The sequence below is a fragment of the Ixodes scapularis genome, unplaced genomic scaffold (assembly GCF_016920785.2).
Source record: "Ixodes scapularis isolate PalLabHiFi unplaced genomic scaffold, ASM1692078v2 PGA_scaffold1__304_contigs__length_218370807, whole genome shotgun sequence".
Taxonomy (NCBI): domain Eukaryota; kingdom Metazoa; phylum Arthropoda; class Arachnida; order Ixodida; family Ixodidae; genus Ixodes; species Ixodes scapularis.
Window position 1 is genome coordinate 160,158,361 of NW_024609846.1, and position 25,286 is coordinate 160,183,646.

The 25,286-nt window shown below is 46.0% G+C and overlaps 2 protein-coding genes across 2 annotated transcripts in view; one reads left to right on the plus strand and one right to left on the minus strand.

Annotated features, from left to right (window-relative positions):
• Nucleotides 1-5,207, minus strand: part of LOC8039030 (cyclin N-terminal domain-containing protein 1) — a 126,887-nt gene extending 121,680 nt beyond the window's left edge. Inside the window, exon 1 of the mRNA XM_029995017.2 lies at nucleotides 4,932-5,207. Coding sequence (XP_029850877.2) covers nucleotides 4,932-5,066 — 135 coding nt within the window. The 5' untranslated portion in view covers nucleotides 5,067-5,207. The remainder of the gene's footprint in view (nucleotides 1-4,931) is intronic.
• Nucleotides 5,208-5,452: 245 nt separating this feature from the next.
• LOC8026286 (protein SCO1 homolog, mitochondrial) lies at nucleotides 5,453-25,286 on the plus strand. Its single transcript, XM_029995022.4, has 7 exons — nucleotides 5,453-5,660; nucleotides 5,738-5,833; nucleotides 7,386-7,476; nucleotides 13,368-13,565; nucleotides 14,591-14,683; nucleotides 16,451-16,566; nucleotides 25,090-25,286. Exons 1-7 carry the CDS (start codon nucleotides 5,577-5,579, stop codon nucleotides 25,237-25,239), a joined length of 828 nt encoding a protein of 275 aa, XP_029850882.1. The 5' UTR covers nucleotides 5,453-5,576; the 3' UTR covers nucleotides 25,240-25,286.

Sequence of the window (25,286 nt, forward strand, 5' to 3'; positions counted from 1 at the left end):
AGTTTTCGCCCTCCCTTTCAATTGATGGAACCCACTGACTCACAAGCGAGAAAAGGCTGCCGATGTCTAGCATAGAGCTTTGGGCAGCACCGCTGGCTTTGAACCCGGCCATGACGGCTCTCTTCATATATCGGCATATGTTCGCTCGGGTAGGTCACGTTTTACTGAAATGCGAAGCAAACGCTGAATGATTATGAAGCTGCTAACGCTAGTAATTGTTTTGCACCAGAGTCACGGGCTTCATGAAGGCGACAAAAGCGGAATGAGCATGTACAATCATAAACGTTGCCTCAGGGAATATAAAGGCTTAAAGACGAGTCGGAAACAAGTTTGGCAGCTGGTTAGGTGGAATAACTGACGGGAAGGGGCCCATTATAGTTAAGAAACACGACAATAACTCATAAATTTATTTTTACTTTGCAGCTCTCCCGCGAAACAGAGTTGGGATTTATTGTGGCTGATACGACAGCATCCTGCATTGACATGCCTCACACACATCGTGCGCAGCAACATGCCTAAGTGTGGAACCATCAGGCTTGCCTGGGAACTGCCTAAATAAAAAGAAAATTGGAGTCAAATACTCGCACCTCCAGATGGAAATTGCTCACCGACGCGTTCAATAAAATCACCGAAAGCTTCGCGGCAGGGACTTTTGATAATGTGGTTGGTAATTCTGAAAGAATAATGACACCTGAAAATTAAACGAAGAACGTTATATTCGGTATCGAATAGAAGTGTGTAACTGATTGAATGTCACCTAGATCATCCGAGAATAAGCAACTGTGTATCCTATTCTGCCTAAATCATAGCGCTCCGGAACGATAAACATGTTTAGGAACAGGAATAATCGATCTACAAAGTCAAACCGATTTCACAGTCTTTTATTCTTGAACACATTGAAGATTTTTCGCAGTTAGCATTTGCCTATTTAATTTATAATTCAGTGGTGAAAATAAAAATCATTTCTAGAACTCGAGATGAATAATCCTATGATGAATCGAAATAAGAAGATAAATCTAAGCGCATTTACCTTTTTCCCAAAATAAAATGTATATTTCACATTTCACTACTACTTTTCATAGCCTAAATGACCACACGATTCCGCGTTGTTGTATTGGCCGGGGACTCATTGTTACATCTGGCTATGGGATTGCAAACATAAGTACTATAATATCGCTTGAGGAATTTAGATAGCTACTTCTGCCTTTTTTTATTTAATACATTTTGAATTGGTGTTTCTTTTCGTCAAGGTCGGTTTCATTGAAATCTTAAAACCTATGTCTGAATTTCGCAATAAAAATGGCGTAAAACATGGTCGATTTTAAAAGTTTCTTTACATGCGGCAGGGACGAAGACAGTAATTACAAGAAATAGCAAATAAACACATTCAGTTTAATAAGGTATCAACTAGTGTCAACCGTTACATGAAACACAATCAAGTTATATACCTCTGTGACACGGGCCGTTTCAACAATCAAAAACGTTGATTGAAACCGAGACAAATCCAAGACTGATGTAACACACTTTTTTAAGTGATTTTTTATTACTTATAAACGCTCAATATAAAGTATATTGAATTTTTTTTTTTATTGTTAGGGTAAAGAAACGATAGAACGTTTAAGACAAATTTAAGCAAGAAAGACACAACTAAAGTCTTTTCGGAACTGACATGACAATAGCAGCGCTCGTCGAGCCTGGGCTCTCGCGACGTGCCGTGATCGTTCTAGCGGCAGTTCTGGCCCTGAATACCTCTTCCGACAATATTTGTTAAGGCGATACTTTCTAGGTGGTGCTCGTGTAACTTTAGGCTAGCTGTATAAATAAACGCTGAAAGTGCACGTCCGTAGAAAAAAAAAATTACACGAGCATCCATCGGTGGATTTTAAAGAAAAAACCTAAAAAGAAAAAAAAAATTCAAACAATTTGGTTAAGATGCGCGTGTCAAAAAAAATAAATTTTACGCGAAAAAAAAATATTTTAGAGCAATATTGACGGCGAGAGATTTATTTGAAATTCTGCGCGCATAGTCCATGGCGTCACGGAATGGTCATTCGCTCTTTCGACACCAAGGACATCGTCATCCGCTCTTTCCGCCTCAACGTGAAGCCGACGCCGATCGATCTCTCCCCCACGCGCTTGAAATGCGAGAGAGAAAACAAGTGAAAGGGAGGTGACTACGGACTAAACCGCGTCTCACGACGTCAGTATTGCTGTAAAAAAAAAAAAAAAAAAAATTGTTTTTGCGTAAAATTAGTTTTTTTACACGCGTGTCCCAACCAGACTATATTTTTTTTTTCTTTAGGTTTTTTTTAAAGGAATACTGAACCGTAATTTAGATTTTGCAAAATAACGCCGTAGGAGCGTTGAACGGGACGCTACGAACTCCAAAACATCACTCATACATCGGTATCTCAAACGGATGGCTGTACTTTTTTTAAGAGAAGAGCGCGATCAAGCGAGGACAATGACATCACGATCCTTCTGGAACAGTTGAGAATGAGGGGAAGCGGCCTCGCTTCTCTCCTCCTCTCTTCGGTTCACCAGCTCGACGGGACGAAGCGAGGAGGAGAGGGAATGAGAATCCTGACGCGACTTGACTCGTCGGCTTCGTCGGCCGTATTTTCCAGAAATACGGCGATCTGTTAGAGATATCGCTGTGTGAGTGATGTTTTCGTGTTTTGCAGTGTCCCGCCTATCAGTCTAGCCTTGTTTTGTGAGCTCGAAATTTCGGTTCATTTCGGTTCAGCCGTTATGATGACCCTTGGAAACGCCACACACATCTTCCTTTGGGAAACGCTAACGCTTCCTCTTCACTTTTTTCTTTTGGCCTTCTTTCTTGCTCTTTCTATTTTTTGCTCCCTCTTTTTGCCTTCGTTGCGGGAGCGTTTCCCAAAGGGGACGCGTAAGGCGTCTGTTTATTCTTTATTTAGAGAACCCCTACAGCGCCTAGAAGGCATTATTGCAGAGGGCGAATAATAACGAAAATAACGTATCAGCATTTGCAGCACAAACTATACATTCAGGACTGTAAAGCGTTCAAGTCCTCGACCGTCCTCACAAAAAAAAAAAACGAATTTTTGCAGAGCTCCGTCCTAGTACAGTATTCGCGTATCGTGTGCACATGATCATTACGTTTGAAAAATATTTTGATTTTAAGAGGTATGATGAGCTTCATGATAAATGCTGCCAGTAGCTTCATGATAAATGCTGTAAAAAAATTTCAACCGCAATTTTTTTTGCCGAAGTTTCAATGACGCCCATCCTAGTGATTGTTTTATGTTAGTAACACTAGAAAAACGGTCGTACTGGCCCAGGACGAAGCGTGCGGCACGATTTTGTATTTTTTTCCAAGCCATCAATGCGATCTTTTTAAGAGTCCCACACAGTGCATGCGTAATCTAGAAGTGGCCTTACATATGGCAAGATATGCTAGTTCTTTTATTTTTTGTGTAGCGTTTTTTTATGTTTCTTTGGACAAAGCCGAGTGCGTGACCCGCCCTCATAATGACATCATCAATCTGCGAATGTCACGTGCAGTCGGATGACAAAATGACTCCGAGGTATTTTACTTTATTCTCATTCGTTACTAGCTCATTGCTTAAATAATACTGTGTCAATTTATTTTTTTTTTTTTTTTGGTACGTGTGAAGCTAACATGAACACATTTCTTTACGTTAAGTTGCATCCCCCATTCACCGCACAAATGTTCTATTCGATCTAGGGCAGCCTGCAGTTGTCCGGAACCCTCCCCGTTCTTTATACGCGTATACACAGCGCAATCATCAGCAAATAATCTCAGCAGGGAAGTTACATTGACATGAATATCGTTGATAAATATTAAGAATAACAATGGCCCCTGAACCGACACCTGTGATACACCAGACGTAACTTTAACAAAATGAGACGCCTCGCCGTTTAAAATTACACATTGCTGACGCGAACTCAAGTATGACTGAATCCATGTTAGTGTGGTAATATCTATGTTCAAACAATTCAATTTGTGAAGTAAGAACGAGTGCGACACTGTGTCAAACGCTTTCCAAAGGTCATGCTAACGGATTCCTTAAAGATCCGCCAAAGGATCTTCCTGTAATTTTTCTCACCCATTTTCTGAGCTCTCTGCCTGTCAGAGTACGTCGACGCCCTTGGATACGGTCACCCATATCACCCGTGGAAAGTTCCAAATCCATACCATCCGTGGAAGGATCCATCGTTTTAAATTCACACACACATCACAACCCACGCACCGCTACTACGGAAACCCAGAGCGAAGAAAGCCGGCGATGGCAGAGCGGCAACTATGCACGCGCGCACACTGACGTCACAAGGGCGAGGCCGAGGGAGTCGGGGGGCAGACCGCCCCGGGTGCAGCGCTCACAGGGGTGCAGCTTGGTGATTTGAGGGTAAGGTCGCGGCGGGTTACCGCTCGTATTCCACTGCGGCGTGGCGCAACACCTCCTACATAACAGAGCCACAGTGCTGAATGAAATGGCGTCATCAGGGAAGGCCAACTCTGGGCCCAGATTGGACACGACTATTACGTCAACGTTCGGCTCAAAATTCAAACTTCACTCGAAGGCAAGCACTGACGCAACACTCGTTTCCAATCTGTGTCCAGCGTTGGCCTTCTCTGATGACGCGCGATCTCATTGAGGACTAAGGCTTTGTTATGGGGCGTTGCGCGGCGCGCCTCTTCCTCCGCCAGCTGTGCGCGTAACTTTGACCAAAACCCGGCGGTGTCTTTCTGTTTGTCAACAACGGGGAGAGAGGGAGAAGGAGGGGGAGAGGCTAAATAAAAAGGGAAGTGTTTCTTTTCAGCAGGGCCTGTGTGTGTGTATGTGTGTCCGGGGCGGGGGGGGGGGGGGGGGGGGGGGGGGGGCAGCAGCAGATGTAATTGCTCTTACGCGCGGTGAAGACATCATCTTTCTCACCAGGAAGTCCTCGGGGTTTCGGACAGCGTCGTCGTTTTGTTGTGCCAGCACGCACAGTATGTCTGTAAGGAGATCCGGCGCCACGGTGGGCATGTCCCTCGCGAACAGGCCCTCCTCCTCGAGCCCGTTTGCCATCTCAACCCGCACCTCTTGTCGCTCGCCGGCACGCACGCGCGCAGACACGAGAAACGGAGTTCTCGGAAATAGCACCTGTCTGCCTCTGGGCTGACGCAATGCTGAGCCGGCTGAGCACGGAAGACGGACACCCGCAAAGCAATCAACTTTGTCAACACGAGCACGCAACACGTTCGTCTGCTACGTCTGCTACCATGAAGAACGAAAGTGTTCGTTTGGTTATATTTTGATAGTAGACGTTTAACAAATAAAGTATCAACGTATATGTTGATATTTACTTTATAAAGTGTAAAAATGATTAGTTCTCAAAGTATGAGATATGATCAAGACGAGCCAATGTGGCGTTCGAAACTTGAAACTTAGCCCTTGCAGCGTATTGGTCTAGCAACCATGAAACCAGAAACTTCGTTAGAAATTGAAAGAAGGTCGCAAGCTCCCTCGAAGCATGCGGTTTGGTTGAGCGAAGTAATATAGTAGTTCTTACCTGTCCTATTCAGTCTACCGAAGGCGATGTTAGGAGTTTTAAGCAGGTGTCAGCGGCTCGCTCTCCCGAGAGTCCTGGCCAGCAGCACGCAGAAAATTGTGTCCTGTCGAGTAAGCGGGCTCTGAAACCACCCAGCATATCCGGCAGCAGTCGATTCAGGGCGTGAACCGGGTTTGTTTTGTTTCAGCAAACACCGGCTCAGTCTTCGCTTTGTCCATCCTGCCTCCGGTCCGAGAGTAGGCGTTTCGCGAGCACCAAAGAGGACGGCAAGAAGAAGAAAGGGGTACGTTACAAGACTCCGGACACCCCTCGTCTGTACGCGGCGGAGTCTGTGCAAGTTCCCAGCTCTGTTCTCAGAGTGCGATGTGCGGGGTCAGCGATTTCGTGAATAGGCTGCCCACGATTCATATGTCTAGAAAATGTCAGAGTCACGAGAAGCAAAAGCTAAATATTTATAGAAGTCCTTTAGCTCGGATGGGAATTTTGCTCGTGATAAAGTCGAACAAAACCAAGTCCCTAACTGTTTTTCATCGCTTACTTCACGATGAACAGTAGGTACATAGACGGTGAAGCTATCGCAAGATGACAATTTTTATCAGCCGGTTAGCAGCTAAATTACTTCTTGTTTTCCTTTTCTTTTTTTTTTTTTGCGAGAGCAGGGAGCATTGTCATAATTAGGCTGCTTCCAAAAGTTCCTGCATGCACCACTGCGCACGTTGCATTGTGGGACCTGGTTTGCCATGGAGAGGAGTGGCATGGTTTTGGTTGATGGTCGCAGTAGTGCATCTCGGCACTGCATAAAAATTAGGTCAGCGCTTGCTTGCATTGCACCATTCAACTTCATGAGAGCACTCGTTGAAAAACAGACCTCCAGCAGCCATAAGGGGCTGCCACGGCTTAGTGAGGAGTATGGCCTGCCACGTCCCATGCCCGTCTAGCAGCTTGGCCACCACTCCAGAGTGCAGCGTGAGTCTATAGTCTCGCGGATAATCTAAGAAGCTTAGGACATTAGGAGTCAGTGGAACAGGATGACCGGCCCAGTGTACTTGTTCACCACTTTCATGCTGTGTTTAACCGCCCAAAAACTCCGGACGTCAGGAGCCTGAATAAAGGTGCATTCCATCCTTCTCGGCAAGCAACGCCGACACTATCATAAATTTAAAGAAAGCTGCGTCTTTGAAAATGCAAGCACTGTATTTGGTCTTGACACAATGTCGTGCAGAGAGGTTGGCCAATCGAAACCGAAACTTGGTGACCGTGTTCCCAAGATGCTTTGCTCGGCATTACACTGCTGGTTTCTGAGGGAGTGCATTTAGATCTTGTCTTAGTGTTCTGCCAGCACTTGTCGGATTTTACATGTATATATTTTTTTTTACAAAATAAACCATTCAGCTGAAAGTTACGCCGTGTCCTGCTTTTTGGCATCTTATCAAGTGGTCTCTGAAATCTTTGTGATGATTGGTGTCTGACTGCATTAGGCACGTTCAGCTTTCTATTGCCATCAGATGTGCTCCGATCTTCAAGTCTCACTCGTGAGTGCAGGGAAACAGCTTCTCGGTATTCATTGTGCACCAGAGAAGCTAGTTCTTTCTATGGGAACCTCCCTTTCCATGGGGAGACTGTCATTGGGGTAGACGTGTGTTTCTGAGGATCACTTGGATGCATGCTTCAAAGTGACTGAAGATCGGCAGTAAGTGACGTGTACTCTTCCGTGACGGTATGCCCTCCACTCGGTGCAGTCTTTGCCCGTGTAAAAAAGGGCCGGTAACAAATAGAAAGCAGTAACAGTGGAGTCTGTTTTGTGCCCACTAACCGGCACTCTGCATTTTGCGCAGCCAATAACGTGGAAGAGCCTCGGAATCACTTTTGGAATTGGCGGTGCCCTCCTAGGCTGGATGTTCTACATCAAGAAAGAGAAGCAGCGAGGTGAGGGGGACCGGGAGTAGCACTCTGCTTCACCAGCTCTTGGTTAGTCGCAGTGCCGGAAGGGAGCTCCCAGCAAGGCGTGCGGCAGAAATGCCCTTGTGGCTGGGAGCTCTCAGCTTGCAAATGAAGCTACGTGCTCGCATTCCCACCGAAACTGGGGCAAAAGGGAATTGGCAGCATGTAGAAGGTGGCTTCAGCCAATGTCCACAGTATGGGCTGCCTGCACATCTTGTGGAAGCACACGCTGAATAAGAAACACGCAGTCAGTGTCAATCATGGCTAACCGACGGGCAAGAGTGTGAAGCGGCTGGCCCGACAGAATGGCGGGGTACGAGAGCTGGTGAAGGTTGAACAAATTGTGGCACTGTGGAAAGACTGAAAGGCGGGCACAGTGAGGTCCCGTGCGTTTGTGCTGTCCCGTCTCGCTGTTAAGGTTTCATCCTACTGATGCCTGAATCGGAGAATGACTGGGAGGCAGACGTTAAGGGTCCCAGTCATTTTGGGTTTGTTCACGCAGTGAGGTCTTCCATCTCAAGCTGGACCTTTGTTGGACTAGCTGCCTTTCAAGAGATTCATTTTCAGCTCTTTACAAACATTTCACAAGATTTTACAGGCTCATATTTTATTGTGGGTATGTTGCGTCCAACTTTTTTTTTTTTGCAGGGTGTATTATAGAATGAAGATGTATGTTTAACTGTGGAAGAAATTTTTGCATACAGTTTGGACGGGGCAGACTACTTTGTATTATAAACTCGTCAAGAAGCAATGAGAGAGAAGCAGATGCAGTGATGGAAGTGCTGCGCCAAATTGCGCCACGAACGAAAGTCTGCTACACCTTGCGCCAAAATGCCATTTTTGCTAAGAATTGCGCCACACCTGCGCCGAGATGGGCTTAAAGTAAAAAAATGAATACTTAATTATTGGTCAGCTTTAATATTCAGAGAAGTAGAACCAAAGAAAAACTGTACAAATATGAATTTCACAGCATCTACTCACCATATAGTTTGTTTTGTCTTAGGTCAGAGCACAGTCGAAGGCTCGAACACACACAACCGAGAACACATACTAAAAGTGCACGGGACATTTGTTGCACTTGATTGGTCTAGCCGATGAAACAACACATGCAAGATGATGAATGCCAGAATGTCACGCTTCGATGCTTCAAATCAACCGGCCAAAGCCGTTGATGCCGGGCATCAACCACTCTGACCAGTTCATGCGCTGGCTGGTTGATTGCCAACACCGTCTAAATTTCCAGTCGATGTCGTGAACTAAAGCCCCGAGAAAACTTTGCAAAATTGTAAGATTGCCGATTGTGGCTACTGCGATAAAACAAAACCCGAGTCTTGTACTCCTGATAAGGTCACTTGATTATCATGTCTGCCACGTAACTTTGTTTTGCGGCTGCGGAGTACCGTGGCACTTGCACCGCTCGCGTCAATCTCCACTGTCTCTCATCAGCGTGCATGCATCAAGCTTCACCGCTCTGCACCGGAGTGCTAGGAGCAGCGGCTGACCTGGAGCAGCACCTGGCTTAGCACAATAGGCACACAGATTATGCTCAGTGTTATTGCCAGTTGACCTTTTGTGTCCTAATTGTAAATTATTCTCTAATTACAAAAAAAAAAAAAAACTAAGCAGAGAGAGTGAGTGGAAAACACGGGTCTATATACAGGGTGTCCCAAAAAATATTTACAGGTTTTTTTTACCTCAATAATAAACTATGCATCGCCGAACGCTGATTCTCCGCCAAAAAAGGTAGCGCTAGAGGTCCGAGCCAGATGCCAAAGATTAAACGCTAACCAATATTTTATATAAAAGTTATAAATTATTTTTTGAAAATTTCAATAGGAAAATGGGGCCCCTTTTCACCCGTTTTCGGTTTATGGCGCCATAGAGCTCCATGTAATCGAGAGCTCCGTCGGTCACCATTTTCCCGTCGAAATTTTCAGAAAATCACATAACTTTTAAATAAAATACATTGGTTTGTGCTAAAACTTTGGCATCTGGTTCGGACCTCTAGTGCTACCTTTGGGCGGAGAATGAGCATTTAGGCATGCAGAGTTTATTTTTGCGGTGAAAAAAACCCTGTAACTTTTTTTTGGGGACACCCTGTATATTTTAATAAATACGGTAGTTACAGTAATTCCCGTGTAGCTGTTGATCGAAAGAGCAGCGAACTTTGATGCAACTCTGGTTCCTACGCAGGTAAAGAGCAGTGTCCCTTTTAAAGCACAAGTGTAGGCATTTCTAATATATTTGGTTGGCTGTTTTTGCAGGTTCTGACATTAGATTCTTCAGTTTGGTAGGCTCATTAAACTTATGGGATGCATTTTTATTGGCGGGCGTGTTAGTGGGGTTATGCTGGTTCTTGCTGACATTTTACATAAATTATATTTACAGGCTAAACAAACTACTGATTGTAAAATGGCAAGGAGAGAGGGGATTTATCCCATTGAAGTGTTGTGCAATGATTCACTTTTCAACCATTTTTTAATACCCATTGTAAATTAAACCTACCCTGGCTAGAGCCTTTCTTAAGAAGACTGTTCCTTTTACGTAGAGCCCTGCATCTCCACGGATTACCCGCGGATATCCGCTCTAAACTGGCGGATGCGGATAAAAATGAATCAAACTTGGTGAATTGCGGATTGGATACGGATGCCAGGGGCTGCGGATGCGGATATCCACGGATCCATTTCTACATTTTTGCTGAGGCGGCATATAAACGTGTGACTGCGTAGTGTAGAGTGAATAAGTGGGTGATACTATGAAGTGCATCATCTCAATTTATTGCGGTAGCAAACTACTCCCTTCGATAAAAGGTGCCAATCGGGGAGAAAATTGTACTTTACGTCAAGAAAGATTTGGTTCTCGCCGAAGATCAGTTTAGAACGTTCTATCTCAGAAAAAGATGCTGTCCTTAGAAAAAGTAAAGAATGCAGGTATATCAGTCATCCCAGGAAAGCGTGTTCTTGTTTGGCAAGGAAAGAGCAGAAAACATTCTTTGGGGGCAAAGAAAACCCAAAACATACAAGTCACAAGAAAGTAGAAGAAGCCTGCAAGTGGCTTCTTCGCCTACAAGTAAATCGACGAGACTGAATTCGATCCCCTAGAGTGGTGGAACTTGCGCCAGCACAAACTTCCGCACCGCATTCTTGTAGCGCAGTCCGTGCGAGCCATCCCAGCATGAAGTGCACCGAAGGAGAGAGACTTCTCATTAGCGGTTGTTAATTTAGGTGATGCTAATCACTCTGAATCCGTCTATGTTGACGATATTCTGTTTCTTCTAACAGCAACCTCGACAAGTGAAACGTTGCGTGTGGGTGCGTTTTCTTTTTTTCGACAGTTGGCACTGAGTTTTATTTATAAGTATATGGATCCGAGCATGCAGTTGAGGGGTTTCGTTTAACTGAAACCGATAGGTGTTGCCGTTATTGAATATTGGGAAATTTCCCAGTGGTGTACTCGCGCCTTACCACAGATACACAAGTACTTTGCTGCGGCGAATGAGCGCCTTTCCTCTCCCGCTTTTTTTTTTTTTTTTGTCTAAATAAGATGACGCAATCTTATTAGTCTGTCATTTGTTAATTTGCATGTTAATAAAATAAATGTCGGCTTAAAGTGGGTTTTACAAAGCAAAATAATTATTAAAAGTTTCTTCCTTTTGACTGCATCTTCTGGACAGAGTGTCAGTGTCGGGTGGCCCTCAGTTGGTCGAACGACGTTTTAGCAAACGTCAGCTTTTCTTTGAAAGACACTATAGCGAATGGTCGGCCGCCGTGAAGCGGCGTTTACGGGTGGGCCAGAGGGGCTAGCATTTTTGTAATGAGCCACTGCAAACTGCTACTGCGAAGCGGCGTGAACGCACCGGGGAAGGGTAGGGTTAAGACATGCCCTCATCATTTGCTAAAACAATGATTCGTTCAAATGACCATTGTTTGCTAAAACGTCGTTTGTTCATGATATGAACCCGTTAGTGTCACGGACTGCCTAGACAATCTCATAACTGCGATCATCTTTTCAGTGTAGCGAAGTGTCTCTGGAAGTATGATCGCTTATTTTAGAAATACGATAAAACAGAATACGATAAAATTACTTTCACCGTATTCTGACACTAACAGTTTGTTGTGCAAAGGTAAGCAGACGGCTTATAGAATAATACCATTCGTATGCTTTTTTACAGCAAAGCTGTTATGTGCTAGGATCTGGGAAAAAATGCTTCCACGGATGTTGACAGAAAACTCCCTATTGGTCGTGGCAAGTGTGAAGGAATAAAACTAAAGAGGGGGGCAACCAGCATGAGTCATCCTTCCTTGGCATTATTAGATAGTGAGGTCCTGATCCCTTGTTACCATCTCTAGGCACCGTCCTTGAGCTTGTCTTAGAAGTCATCTTTGAGGTCGTCCTGGAGGTTGTCCTAGAAGTCGTCCTTAAGGTCGTCCTCAAGGTCCTTTTAGAAGTCCTCCTTGAGGTCGTCCTCGAGGTTGTCCTAGAAGTCGTCCTTGAGGTCGTCCTCGAGGTCCTTTTAGAAGTCCTCCTTGAGGTCGTCCTAGAGGTTGTCCTAGAAGTCGTCCTTAAGGTCGTTTGAGAGGTTGTCCGAGAGGTCGTCTTAGACGTCGTTCTCCAGGCATCGTCCTAGACGTAAAAAAATAACAGCTTCGCTGGTCCTCCATCTTTACGTGAAGTGGAAGGGCTCTACAATTTTTTAATTTTTATTCATGCTTGATTTTATGATGCAAAATGAATGCGTGGATTGAAGGAGTTATGCGGTTCCGAATTGTTTGGATGCGGATACAAACTCTGCGGATGCGGATACGAATATTGAAGAACATTGCGGATGCTGTTCAGATGCGGATACAAAGTCTGCGGATGCGGATCCCATCCAGATGCAAATATTTAAGAACATTGTGGATGCGGTTCGGATGCAGATATACAAAGTCTGCGGACGCAGATTAGATGCAAATGATCAAACTTTTCAGTGCAGGGTTCTACTTTTACGCCCTATCGATACTTGTCAGAAATGGTATCAAGTAATATGCTCGAGTATCAAAGATCACTTGATACTATTATCACTATTATAAATAAACAGAGATGCAATCACTTTTTCATTTTCAAGTGATGTGGTAACAGATGTTGGCATCTGCTCCAAAAGCATCAGTAACTGCTCAAAACAAATATTTTGGCTGCTACAGAACCTGCTACAGAACCTGCTACAGAACCTGCTACAAAACCTACTACAAAAGGTCAAATGCCGCTTCCATCACTGCAGATGCAGAAAACCATGAAAAAGTGCTGTGGGACAAAGGTTATATGCACTCACCTTTAGTACACTTTGTGAGCCTGCTGCACTTTGAAACAATATGTACGGGGGCTGTCTTTCATTCAAGTATTGACAAACTCTAGAAAAACGGAACTGGAAAGAAACAACCCCCATATACACAAAGGGACTGAGGTCTAGATTAGTATCATTTGCTCTGACCAAGGCCTTGATTAGTATCAGTTATGCATACAAAATAAAAAATTTAAGAGCAAACTAAATGGACTGGTGAAGGCGAGCGGGTTGAACACGAATACATAAAATTGAAAGAAAGTGGTTGTCCTGTGCTTGTCCTCTGTGTTTTATTCTTTCAATTTTATGTATGGAAACTAAATGCCAGAGAGTTTGTTGGATTTTCCCCATTTATTCCTTCCCACAACTTAACGAACCGACATCTATTTGGGTTTGTCGGCCACTCTGTGAATCCAGAGAGCCCACATAAAGGCAGTGTGGACTGGCCTGCGGTTTCTTTTCTTTCGTTTGCTTAGAAATTGAGGTTGTCCCCTCGTTTTCGCAATGACCCTCAACCGTCCTCCTCCGCGCCACCGGAACGTGTCTTCTTGGACTGCAGAGATGGACCGAGAGCGTAAGCGGTCGCTGGGCAAGGCGGCCATCGGGGGTTCCTTCGAGCTGGTGGACCACCACGGCCAGCCCAAGAGCAGTAAGGATTTCCTGGGAAAGTGGCTCCTCATCTACTTCGGCTTCACCCACTGCCCAGACATCTGCCCGGACGAGCTGGACAAGCTGGGCAAGGTCATCGACATCGTGGGTGAGCCTCGGCCTTTCTCCCACCCTCGTTTCTGGCCGGGGGCTCGCCGGCTTCGGAAGTTGTGTAGGACGAGGTTTGTGCCGTCCAAACTATGATGCAAGGCAAAAAAAGGTAGCGACCCGTTTCACAGCAGCTGTCTACTTGTGGCTGAATGTTGCAACCAAGTTCGAAGAAACGAGCATCGAGTTGAAACAGAAATTTCCTTCTTCGTTACGCAGCAACTCTCTGGGGTGAGTGATGGTCCTGTGAAGATAGACAGAAATCTGTCGACGATTGTAAAGTAACTTTCGCATTCCAATACTTTGCACAGCAAGTCTGTCAGCAGACAAAACAATGAGTTTCGCGTTCTTTAGAGGGCTGCATTCACGGCCTGGCTAGAGTATACATTTCTTTAAACTTATTTTCGGCACGCTCCACAAGTTGGCGCACCCCTTATTTTCGCTTAATTTGCTCTCGATTTTAAGTTGGTCTTCTCTCGGGGATATTACGGTGATCTTGAATTAACAAAACGCAAAATCACTTCCCTAGGCATATTTTGCAGCCCAGCACAAATTCGGCACTCCACATTTTATGGCGGAGACTTGGCTGCATTAATGTCAGCCGGCTTACAACTGCCTCACTTACCCTTTTCTTGCGAAGGCTAAAAACCTGCCTTAAATAAATGGTACTATTCTGTGCCACATCTTACTTCGGTATGCGGCGCAGCATGGGCATTACATTGAGCACTCGGGAAACCTGTTTCTTTGCTTACGCACTGCATGCGAGCTGTTTGCTAGTCGCTGATGTGTGTCGTCAGGACCACCAAAATGTTTTTGTGGGACAACAATCTTTCGCGAGTTTAATGGGGCAGGTTGAGGAGGCGTTAACAAGGAGGACGAGCGTCTACCGCTCTGGTGTTTAGCTGATGCTCCAAAAGGCAACTCCCACAGAGTAGTCGGTAACCAACCGTCTAGGTTTAGATGTTACGGGTGATTTGCGGTCGACGCTTTGCCAAAGCTCCCGTTCACGGATGTCTCTCTTCCCAGACAACGAGATCAAGGATGTGGCACTCCAGCCGCTCTTCATCTCCATCGACCCCGAGAGGGACGACGTCAAAGCCGTCGCGGCGTACGTCAAAGGTAAGCACCCGCCTCTTCGTCGGGAGATGGGTCTGTCCGGCTTCCGACGTCGAGCCATTTGTTGTCATTTGAGTCGGCTACCGGCCCACATTGATGCAAAAAAAGGCCATTTCCGGGGTGGAAGCAAGCACTTCTTTAGACTGGAAGCCCACCATTTGGTCCCCGCATTAATTTTGTCCCTGGCCCCTTAGGCCTTCGCTCACAATCGTCGTGCGAAGCGCCCACATTCAAAAAAGGACAGATTCTCTCGAGCGGCGTTCGGCACTCACCGCCGACTTCCGTCTCGAGGTTTGGTTGTCTTTTTTGGAGACTGCAGAAAAGGAGAGCGCTAGGAAAGTGAAGCAAATTGTGGACAGTCCGTAGCTAGAGCTCTCGAGGCACGTAAAGTCCTCGGTTAATTCTCTCGACTGAGCTACTGACCGTTGAAGTATAGATTACCATTAAATTCTTACTAGATTTGGTGTAAGTTGTTTTACTATAATGTGGCTGTCTTTCGTAAAGTAGTCATCCAATTTTCTGCTACAACGTCAATCTTGTCACTCATAGACTCGGTGTCAATAGACCCGTGGCAAAACGTACAGCACCGTCCGCCGTGCCGAAAGGAATGCCAGGAACGGTAGGTGCAGAGCCAGTTGTCGCAGGCGAGAGGCCACATAGGAAACGTGGGAAGTGGGCAAGGGCACGTGGGCAACTTCACCGCCCTCTATCTCTTTCTCCCTTCAGTGCGACATGGAATGTGCTTCCCCCACCACGCGACACTTTGTGGGCATTTTTTTTTAATTTTTGAGGAAGGTGTTCTTTCTGTCATCTTTTTGCTTTAGATAAGGTCACTAGGCCATTTCTTAGTAAATGTCTCCAAATGCAATTTTGGGTGCAAAGCTGATGTCAGAAAAGCACTTCACCGTTTATTTACCTCCTTAGTTTTTCGAAGTTTTCAGTTACTTTGGTCCTAACTTGAGTCAGATTGGGATTTTCAAGCTTTGCGGTCTCGAGGAACGCTTACCTGCTCCCTCCCCCTCCGTCACGATCGCTAGACGGCAGATAGTAGTCGCAGTCAGGTGGCTAATTAATGAGAGTGCATCGGTTCTGTTTTGGTTAATGGTTTTGTGGGTTGTGTGGCAATTGCAGCGTCGAAGGCATTCGTTATTAGTGCTTATGCTTATGAATACGATTGACACGCTTTGAGGTACTATTTATCTATAGTTTTTTACATTCCTATTGCCTGATTTTGATACTACCATTCCCGCCCACAGTGATGCATAGAGGAGTGAAAATACTGGTGCCGGGCACTTAGTCGTTATCTCGGCAGCATGTCGCCGACGCTCTCACCGACGAGGTGCCAACAAGATAATGAGGAGTGCCCGGCGCGAGCATTTTCACTCTTCTATGCACCATTGTGGGCAGCGCTCGTGCTCCTTCCGCATCCAGATTCTGCATAGAGCCGCTGATGAATTACATAAAAATTTATATTGAAGCTTTTTTTTTGCTTTGCAAATTTCTTTTAATTAGTCGAGCCACTAATTAATGACCACCTTCAAAAGTGCGAGTGCAATGTGACCCATAAACCCATTGACTGTCTGTCGATGCATTCTAGTTACATCCAACTAACGGCCGTCCCCCTGTTTAATATCCACCGAGCCGAATGAATGAATGGCGAGGCTGTATCCACGTAATGGTCGCCGTTACGAATGAGCACCTGAACCCTGTCACTTCTTAAGAAAGAGACCTGTGTGGGCAATGCGTGTACAAGGGCCTCACTCCCTGCAGAGTTCCACCCGAGGATCCTAGGCCTGACGGGCTCCAAAGAGCAGGTGGAGCGGGCCTCCAGGGCGTTTAGGGTCTACTTCAGCGCGGGGCCCAGGGACGAGGAGCAGGACTACATAGTGAGTACTCTGGCCACCCCCTCCTGTGCCGAGCGCAGCGATGTGATTGCTGCGCCAATTGCGCCAAATTGTGCCAAGGGGCTAACTCTGCTACATCCTGCTACATTTGACCAAAATATGAGTAATCTGCGCCAAGCCTGCGCCAAAATACCAATTTCGGTCGCCTTTCAATACCGAAACTAAGCTGAGTACCGTAATTGGGCATGCCTGTGTTATGTGGCGCAAGCGGCCGTCCGACACAAAGTACCCTGCACCAATTGGCCATCCGGTTTTGCATGGTTTTCCCTCTGTCTCGCGTTTCGCGCTCTCGTCGTCTCGCAAGTCTCGACTCGCGTCTTTTTCAAAACTATTTTCAACGATAGACGCGGGTGTACGCGGACGCTCCGATGCTAGCGTGCCGGGTACCAGCCATGCCGTCATGCTGTGAAACGAAACCACGTTTTTGCGCGGCGGGAGTTACTTTGTTAGCTGAAGCACTCGCTCCTGAAAGCAACGGCCCTGGGAAAACTATATTTGGTACTTGCCTTCCAGTCAGCATGTTCGCGCGACGTCGGGTGTTGCCGTCCTAACGTCCCTGCAGATATGGCGCTTTCTAAAATGAAACTAAGTGCCGCAGCATGTTCATCAACATTCCTGTTCTTGTTTAAATCATACGTTACTATAAAAGTCCCTCTTTAACTCAAAGACTGCTCTGCCAAAGTATTGATTACCTAGGTTTCTCTCGGTGGGCTTTCTTTCAAGAGGGACCCCGGTACATGAAAAATCTGCCGCGAAAGAGAGTCGGTGAAGGGAAGTGAACTGAAGCAAAGAAGGCAATGTCTGCACGCTGAACCCGCACAGCGCGCTTGTTTGTCTCAAGTTCAGTCATTGCACGAAGCGCTCCAAGAAATTTTTGACCCTGGCTCGCGATGCCTTGCATCAATGCGCTCAAGTCCTTTTTTTTTTTTTTGTGTGTGTGTGTGTGTTTAGCTTGTATTTTGTTTACCAGCGTGGCAAGCACGCGCCGCTGGACTGTTTTTTGGGGCGTATGCTCGACAGTTAAATTTAAACGTAAACATTTTTGACAGAGGTCTGTCTGGTTAGGGAGAAATTGACAGAGTTTTTGCGGAAACTTTGGTTAGAGTCCGCAAAAACTCTGTCGACAGTTACATTTTGCATACAATTTTGGGAATCAGTTGGCGACAAAGCGGAGTGGCATGGTTTTGGTTTCGATCGAACTGCCGTTGTCTCCGCTCGCGCGACGAAGCACGCACAACTGCAAGCCTGCGGAAGTCGTTCTCACGTGCATGCGAACATGATTGCACGACAGAGGCACCAGCCGGTACGCTTGCAATCCGGTGTTTCACGTTTGCTTACTTTTGACGAAAATCTGGCACGTTGGGAACCAGTGAAATGGTGACAAGCGTTTTTTCGGAATTGCTCGGCAATGCCTACAGCACTGTACACTTGTGGGATGTCTCAGCAGTAAAACCATAAGCACCAGGTTCCGTCACAACTAGTCAAATGAGAACACAATACAGCACAACACAACACAAACTGCCCTTCGTTTATCAGCACTGAAAACAAATATTTTTATTTTTATTAGGATATCTGCTCCAAGAGCGACTTTTGCCGCTCCGAAACATTGTCTTGGCTGCTCCAAAAGCCACTTTTGCTGCTCCAAAACACTGTTTCGGTTTCTCCAAAGGCCACATTTGCTGTTCCAAAACACTGTTTTGGCTGCTCTGAAAGGTGCTCCGAAATGGCTTAGGCCAATGACATCACTGCGAGCGTCTTTTCGGAAATAGCATTCAAAGTAACTTTTGTGTCCGAGGAGAAAGAGCCAGTTTCGGTAGACAGGACTTTTCTCTTCTCTTTTAACGACGGAGAGTTCTGGCGAACCGGTTTGCATCACCGATCGGTTGAGCCATGATTGCCGCACGACGTGCCGCCAATGCGTCCTCGCTTCGATCGCAAAACACGATCCCGCTCTTGGTAAAAGATGAGGCTGGAAATGGACACGAAACGAATTTCCCTTGCATACCCAAGAAGTGGCACAAAAAGTTACTAGGGCCATGTTCATCAAACGACCGTACGAGAAAACCTAAGATTGAATCCGTATTCATGCAGCGAAATGACCAAGTTTTGCGTAAATTGCGATGGAATCCTACGACTGCTCCAGAGCTGTCTTGTGGCCCATTCAAACTGGAAGTGGATCCACAACCGCGAAGCGGATTAGCATGTTTTTAACTGCAGAGCGGCTTGAACTGCACGGTTGGGGTATATTTTTGCCAACTGCTTCAGTACCGGTTTTTCCCACGTTGCCGAACCGCCAAGCAGCAACCAATCGCGATGCGACGCTGATGTAATGTCAATGACTTTCGAAACAAACTGATGCCCGTCATCGGTGAGGCATTCTTTAGGTGCTGTCTAATCCTAGCATTGCAGCAAACAAATCAGAAAAGAAACATGATGTTCACGTCTGTCGCTTGGATCTGTCGCCAAAATAATTGACTCGTAATTTTAGCTTGCTTCGCTGCGGTGGTTTGATTCAAGTAGGCTAATTTGTTGTTCGAGGTACCAAAGCCCGTCGCCACACTGCCTCGTTAGTCTTCGCCTCTAGAGCTTCGGAACCCGCCTCCAATCACCCGAAGTGACATGTTTTGTACCCACTTCGTCAGTTGTGTAAATTGCTGCAAGTTATCGACACCGTAGATGACGACCAATGAGACAGATGTAGGCGTTACAAGCATAATTGCGTTACCTATGCTACAACAGAGTTGGCATGACACCCAAGACAGCTGCACTAGCTCGACCCAAGACGTTCGTACAACCTAAAGGAATAAAGGGCAGCTACACGGTAACTAAAGTGTATGTACCACGTGATGCATAGGTAATTCATACAGCGTTTATTTGAGCTTAATGTCAAATGGCAGACCCCAATCGACATGCGACGAAAGGAGAGACTGCCACCAACCAAACCACACCAGAAATGCCACCCACTACTCCGAAAATGAAAAAGTCAATGACGAGGGGTAAAAAGGGTCCGGACCATCCTTCTCTCAACCAGGACGCCATGATTCAGCAGGGCGTGCCTAGTTGGGCTTTGCTTGTGGGCAAGCTTGGGTAGGTCAGAGGAGGGAATCACCGGCGTGACTCCACGGGTCCATGTCTCTTCTCCTGCTGCCCAAACTCTGGATGTGCGCAAACAGTACACAGAAAAACCTTCTGTACAAAAACAGCTCAACTTTGTCTTTGGATCATAAACTAAACTGAATTTTGGACTGTAAGACAAGGTTGCCAAATCCAAGTCCCGAAAGATCACGCGTGATGGCTGAAAAACCACCAACCGCGTGTTGCTGTGTTTCATTGGGGTCGCTCGTAAACCGCATTTGCAACCGCTTAGCAAATGCAGCTCAATCGCCAGTGTGAATGCGCCAGTACACACTTCTTACGACTAAACTAACATGGTCGTCAATGTCACTTGGTTACATCATCGCGAGGACCAACGGGCATTTATTTTTTTTACCTGGTCTCCGTGCAAGTCCCGACTTCAAGCAGCGAGTGAAAAAAATAAAAGTACTCAAAACTAAACGTTGTGGAGGCGAATGTTGCATCCACGGACTCACGGAAAAGGATACAACAATAACAATCCCACCAACCAAGCAACTGCCAAAGACTAGCTACGAACACGAGGACTACCGAGCGCGATAGCTCCAACGGTCCCTGGTCACGACCGTCTGTCTTGCTAAATGGAAGATGCCCGCACAATCCTTTTTTTAATGTGTTTGCATTAGTGCCCTAGTACAGTTAAACCCACTTATAACGATCCCACATATAACGACCTATCGGCTATAACGACCAACTTTCAAAAAATATACGAATTCAAGGCCCTACCTATTAAAATTGGTCCAGATAAAACGGCCGTTTTTTAAAGCATCTTACTGTTACAAGAAACACAAAATCTGCTTTCAAAAAAAAAAGAAAAAACAACCCGCGCGCAAAAAACAAAAAGAAAAAGCAAGGGAAAAAAAAAGATTTAGAGAGATTCCAGGCGCGGCGGTAACGCGAGACGCTCAAGGTCATTTTCACAGCATCGCGGCAGGGGAGAAAACAAAACTACAAAAGCGAAAACGGCCTCTCGGGTCGCGTAGTCTGCTCATTGTACGCGCGCGGGAAGGAGAAGAGGACGAGGGTCAACTCTCCTGCCGTGCTTGCTGCGTTCGTTTGTTCGCGTTCGTTCTATGCGAAGTGTATGCAGCTCACGAAGAGCTCAAAGCTCGCTACAAGTTGGCTAGCCCCATCGCCATTGTTACAGTTTGTTTACGTTGGCTTAGAAGGGCGCGAGAAATCAAATCAAATGTTTGTCTTTCTTAGACTTGGGCTAGGTGGCACAAGCTACCACCTGATACAAAGGGTATAGCCAGTAACATCCATCCATCCATCCATCCATCCATCCTTCGCCATTTTGGTAACATGCACATTCTCTCGCGTCTACGGACTCGTGTCTGTCGTTTTAAGATGGGGGAAAAAAAAAAATCCACCAAGAGGCTTCACTTAAACGAAAGGGCGTCACGCTGGCGGAAAACGATGACAACGGAGCAGCACTGCGTGGCTCGCAATCCCAGCCACCCGACGAGCTCGCAAAGTGTTGTTAGAAAGACGACCCTGCCAGAAGCGACGGCCGCGCACTCGTACATGTGCAGGAAGCACGGCACTTAAAACGTTTTAGACCAAAGCAAGTGTTAATTACAGGGGTGGAACTCATCAAATGTATTTGGGAGCAGTCACGGGAGCAGCTGAAACCGCTGTTTTGGAGCAGGTTGGGAGCAGCTAAAACTACATTCTGGAGCAGGCTAGGAGCAGCTCAGATCAGTTTTCATTGCACTTCAGCTTGTGTCTTAGACGAGCACGGGAGCAATTTCAATAGTGCTTAGCAGCACAGATGAACATGAGAGGTTAGGAACCTAGGTAGATGGGATAACACATAACAGTGTAACAGATGCGAAAACTTGGAACTTTGTGAGCCTTAATGAGAGCCAAAACGCAAGTACCATACGTTTCTGAAGATAATGTACTTGATATTTTCTGAGTGGCTTTCAGCTGCTCAAGATGCAAACCAGCACTGCTTATCGCACAACTCACGTGCTCGACATAGTAATTATATGTGCGAACCACGTGACGTGCGTAAGCAACGGACGTGCCGCTGCGTGGAGGAACAGGGCAACAAATTTCGAGTTTATCCTATTGTGCAACTCAATATCGAAGCAGCAGACTACGATTAACAGAGTTATTGTATTCAAAGCGATTAACAAGAGCAAGGTTAAAGTACGCCGAGCAGATCTACCGCTCGCGTGAGAGCTGCTGGACGGCAAAATTTCGGATCGGACAGCGTTTCCAGTTCTATCAAATCACAATTTATCTTGCGGGAATGCGGTTCCAACTTATAACGATTAAGTAGTAAACGGAATCTTTTGCTCATTTTGTTTTCCACTGGTTGACTTCTGGATCCCGGGCCGCAGAGCCTCAGGCAATCTGACGCTTAACGACTCGACCTCACCCCGGCCGACTTGCTTAATCACTGATGGTTGAAGAATAACAATCCAGTCGCATGCAGGCGGTGTAGCGCTTGGAATCCGATCCCCGAGTTTTTAGGCGCGCTTCCGACTCGAGATACATAGGGAGAATAAACAGAACAAAGGATTGCAGGGCCGACCAAGCTAAACGTGCTCATTGTTGCCAGTCGAGTCGATAGAAACCGAAACCAAGACAAAATACAATTTTTTTGGGCGCACGTTGTGCGATTTGGCGCATAATGGCGCAAGCTATTGGCAGTGGCGCAGTTTCCGCAAAATGGCGCAGGATGGCGCAGACAAATGCGTCTGGCGCAAAATGGCGCAAATGGCGCAGCCGTTCCACCCCTGTAATTATCTCTGTAGACAGCGAAGAACCATCGTCGGGCTAGTGCTCGGCATTTATTTTTGTGGTGGAGTGCGTTTCATAAAATCTGTTCTGTGAGGTATGTGGTCAATGTTCATTATTTTACTTGTGCAGTAGAATCGGCAACAATTTACTTTTTATTTATCTGAAACCTAAATCTGCAATCGCGTTAGAATTGGGGCCCATCAGAATCGTGCAAACAGTTTCTTTAAATAAAGAGCTGGCAGAGTGAAACTACCAATACCAGCTTCATTTTCCTTATTTATAATGTTTTAAAGGGAAGTCCAGATATAACGAACTACTGATAAAACGACCACTTTTCGCGGAACTATCACGTTCGTTATAAGTGGGTTTGACTGTACATGTGCTGACCTTGGAATAGTTAGGAGCACACATATATAAAGTTTGTGACGTCGCCACAGGATGGCGCCACGTCCCAGTGGCCGCGGAAATTGGCTAGGAAACACCTGCAAGCGCTGACAGATGGCAGCGGGGTGCATGTTTCGAGAGGATTGGTAATAGGACGCATAGCAACGGAGGCCGCATTGGAGTGGCTGGTTATAAAGAGCGATGCCATGACATAACACCTAGCAACCGAAGGTCGTCAGCGACGTGCCCCTTCACATGATTTCGGCGGCACGCAGTGGAGGATGGCTGTTGTATCACCGGGGCGCATGTTAACCCACCTTGGCCCCCCTTGTTTACACCGCTTCGTGGGGACAGTCTGCGGATGGCTCATTATAAAATATTAACCAACCTTGGGCAACCTGTACGCGCCGCAACGCTCCGCCTGCTGCCCAAGCAAGCCCTAGCCCCGCTGTCCCCCCCTGCCTGTTGGTTGCTGGGTAGTTACGTCATGCCGTCGCTACTCTATAACTTTGTTGTTGATCTGATGTCCATTTTGTGTGACGTAGCGCTCACACGAACGTGTATGGATTAGTACCTTTGCGACATGCGGTAAGTACACTTTTTGATTTAGTATGTCCCTTTTGTTTGGACACGATGGTACAAGATACCAGTGTTGTACAGAACGGCGTTCCTGTAACGCGTCCCCTTTAGGAGGAATGCCGCCGTTCCATCTTTCCTTTGGGGGAACTGGAACTTGTTACATTTTAACAGGAGGAGGAATAGCGTCCACTTTTTTTTTGTCCAGTGGTTCATTTTTATTTTATTTCTAAGGGGGAAACTGAAAAAATATAAAAACAATATCTTTAGGTTTATTTTGTGGTCCTCGCTTGGTGACAGACGGGTGCAGTAGAGCTAGTGGACATTGATTCTTTTTTTAGTGCCCGAGACTGCAGTGCAAAAAGAAAAACGTTTAGTCGAAGGAAAAGACACAAAAAGAGGAATGTCTCAAATTTCGGCTACTTTCTTTGCTTCAACGAATCATTATACGCCCAGAAATCTAAAGCCAACTACAGCCATCACTGAGCTTCCACAAAGATACCTTCACTTACAACAAAAGACCAGGTTACCAGACATTGAACGCATCCTTGTATCCCAAACTTTGGTTACTTAAAAGATACACATAAATTAACCTTTATTCCATCTCCCCTTCTCCCTCATCTTTAAACTGGACAACAAATTCAACCTTCTTGAAGGTGGAGTGGTAGTTTCCGAGACTGAGCTTTCAAAAGCCCTACCTTCTTCTCCACTTGTTCATCTTGCGACAGCAACATCGAGAAGCAACTGTTGTTAGAATAAGAAACTTTGTTAGGTTGAAACATGCGAGGTTGTTGTAAAACATTTGTGCAGTCTGGGCTGGCAGTACATTTGACTCATCTGAATCGCCCACCACAAACATGAACATGGATAAATGCTAAGATTTTTAAAGGTGAATATATCAACAAATGAAACATTACTTCCGCTTGTTTTCTTCTCCTGGTGTCCTTCCATCACGGCATTCAAATTCGTATGTTGCCATTTGATGTGATAGATAAAAAAACTTTGTTTGATCTATGGTAATTAGCAAAATAGAAATGTAACATATATGTAACGATGCATTTCATTTTCTAAAATGGTAAAGGGAACGAGTTGTTTACTTACAGATAGAACTTGTAACGGGAACGCGTTCCAGAAATCTGAAGGAACGAGCTTTTGTTCCTCTTTTTGAGGAGTGTGTACAACACTGCTAGATACATCAACACGTATCGAGCTATTAAATCTCTTAGGACTCGATGCCGGTCCACGTGAGTATCAAGTTGTGATTGTCTAGAGGGCCCAGCGGTTCATAATATCGGTTGTCAAAAGGACTGGTCCCGAAGCACTTACCGAGCCGCAGTGCTACAATCGAACAGGTGCATGTTTCCTCTCAATGTGAACAAGTACTTACCGTGGCTCTTGTACTTTAAACAGTGTAATGGAAATGAGGGGAGTATAATGTATTCCCCTATTAAAGTATATGAGCGGGCCTTCGTAGAACATTCACTGTTTTCACTCTTCCCCCAAACCAAGAAATGTTCATTTTGGACTTTCTATTTCTTAATGGAGTTGGGGGAGTGCTCGTACCATTTCTTCCATATTCGGTCGTACCGAGCTTGGCTGCTCCGTCTGGCCAGAGTAGAGGCCCTGTGCTTTCCCTGCCCTCACGGATGGCATGCGCAGGTGGACCACACGGTCATCATGTACCTGGTGGATCCGGACGGGGAGTTTGTGGACTACTACGGCCAGAACCGGACGGCCAGGCAGGTTGCCACGGCCATCCAGCTGCAAGATGTCAAGTACAAGCGTGCCAAGAGTGGGGCCTGGTTCTAGGGGCCGTCGACCTGTACATAGCCCTCATTAAAACCACTCGGAAGTCC

Excerpts from the sequence above, each read along its gene's own strand:
- LOC8026286 (XM_029995022.4), top strand. The coding sequence starts at position 5,577 with ATGTTAGGAGTTTTAAGCAGGTGTCAGCGGCTCGCTCTCCCGAGAGTC. Across the intron at positions 7,477-13,367 it reads CAAGAAAGAGAAGCAGCGAG|AGATGGACCGAGAGCGTAAG; the intron begins GTGAGGGGGACC and ends CTTGGACTGCAG. Across the intron at positions 14,684-16,450 it reads CGTCGCGGCGTACGTCAAAG|AGTTCCACCCGAGGATCCTA; the intron begins GTAAGCACCCGC and ends CACTCCCTGCAG.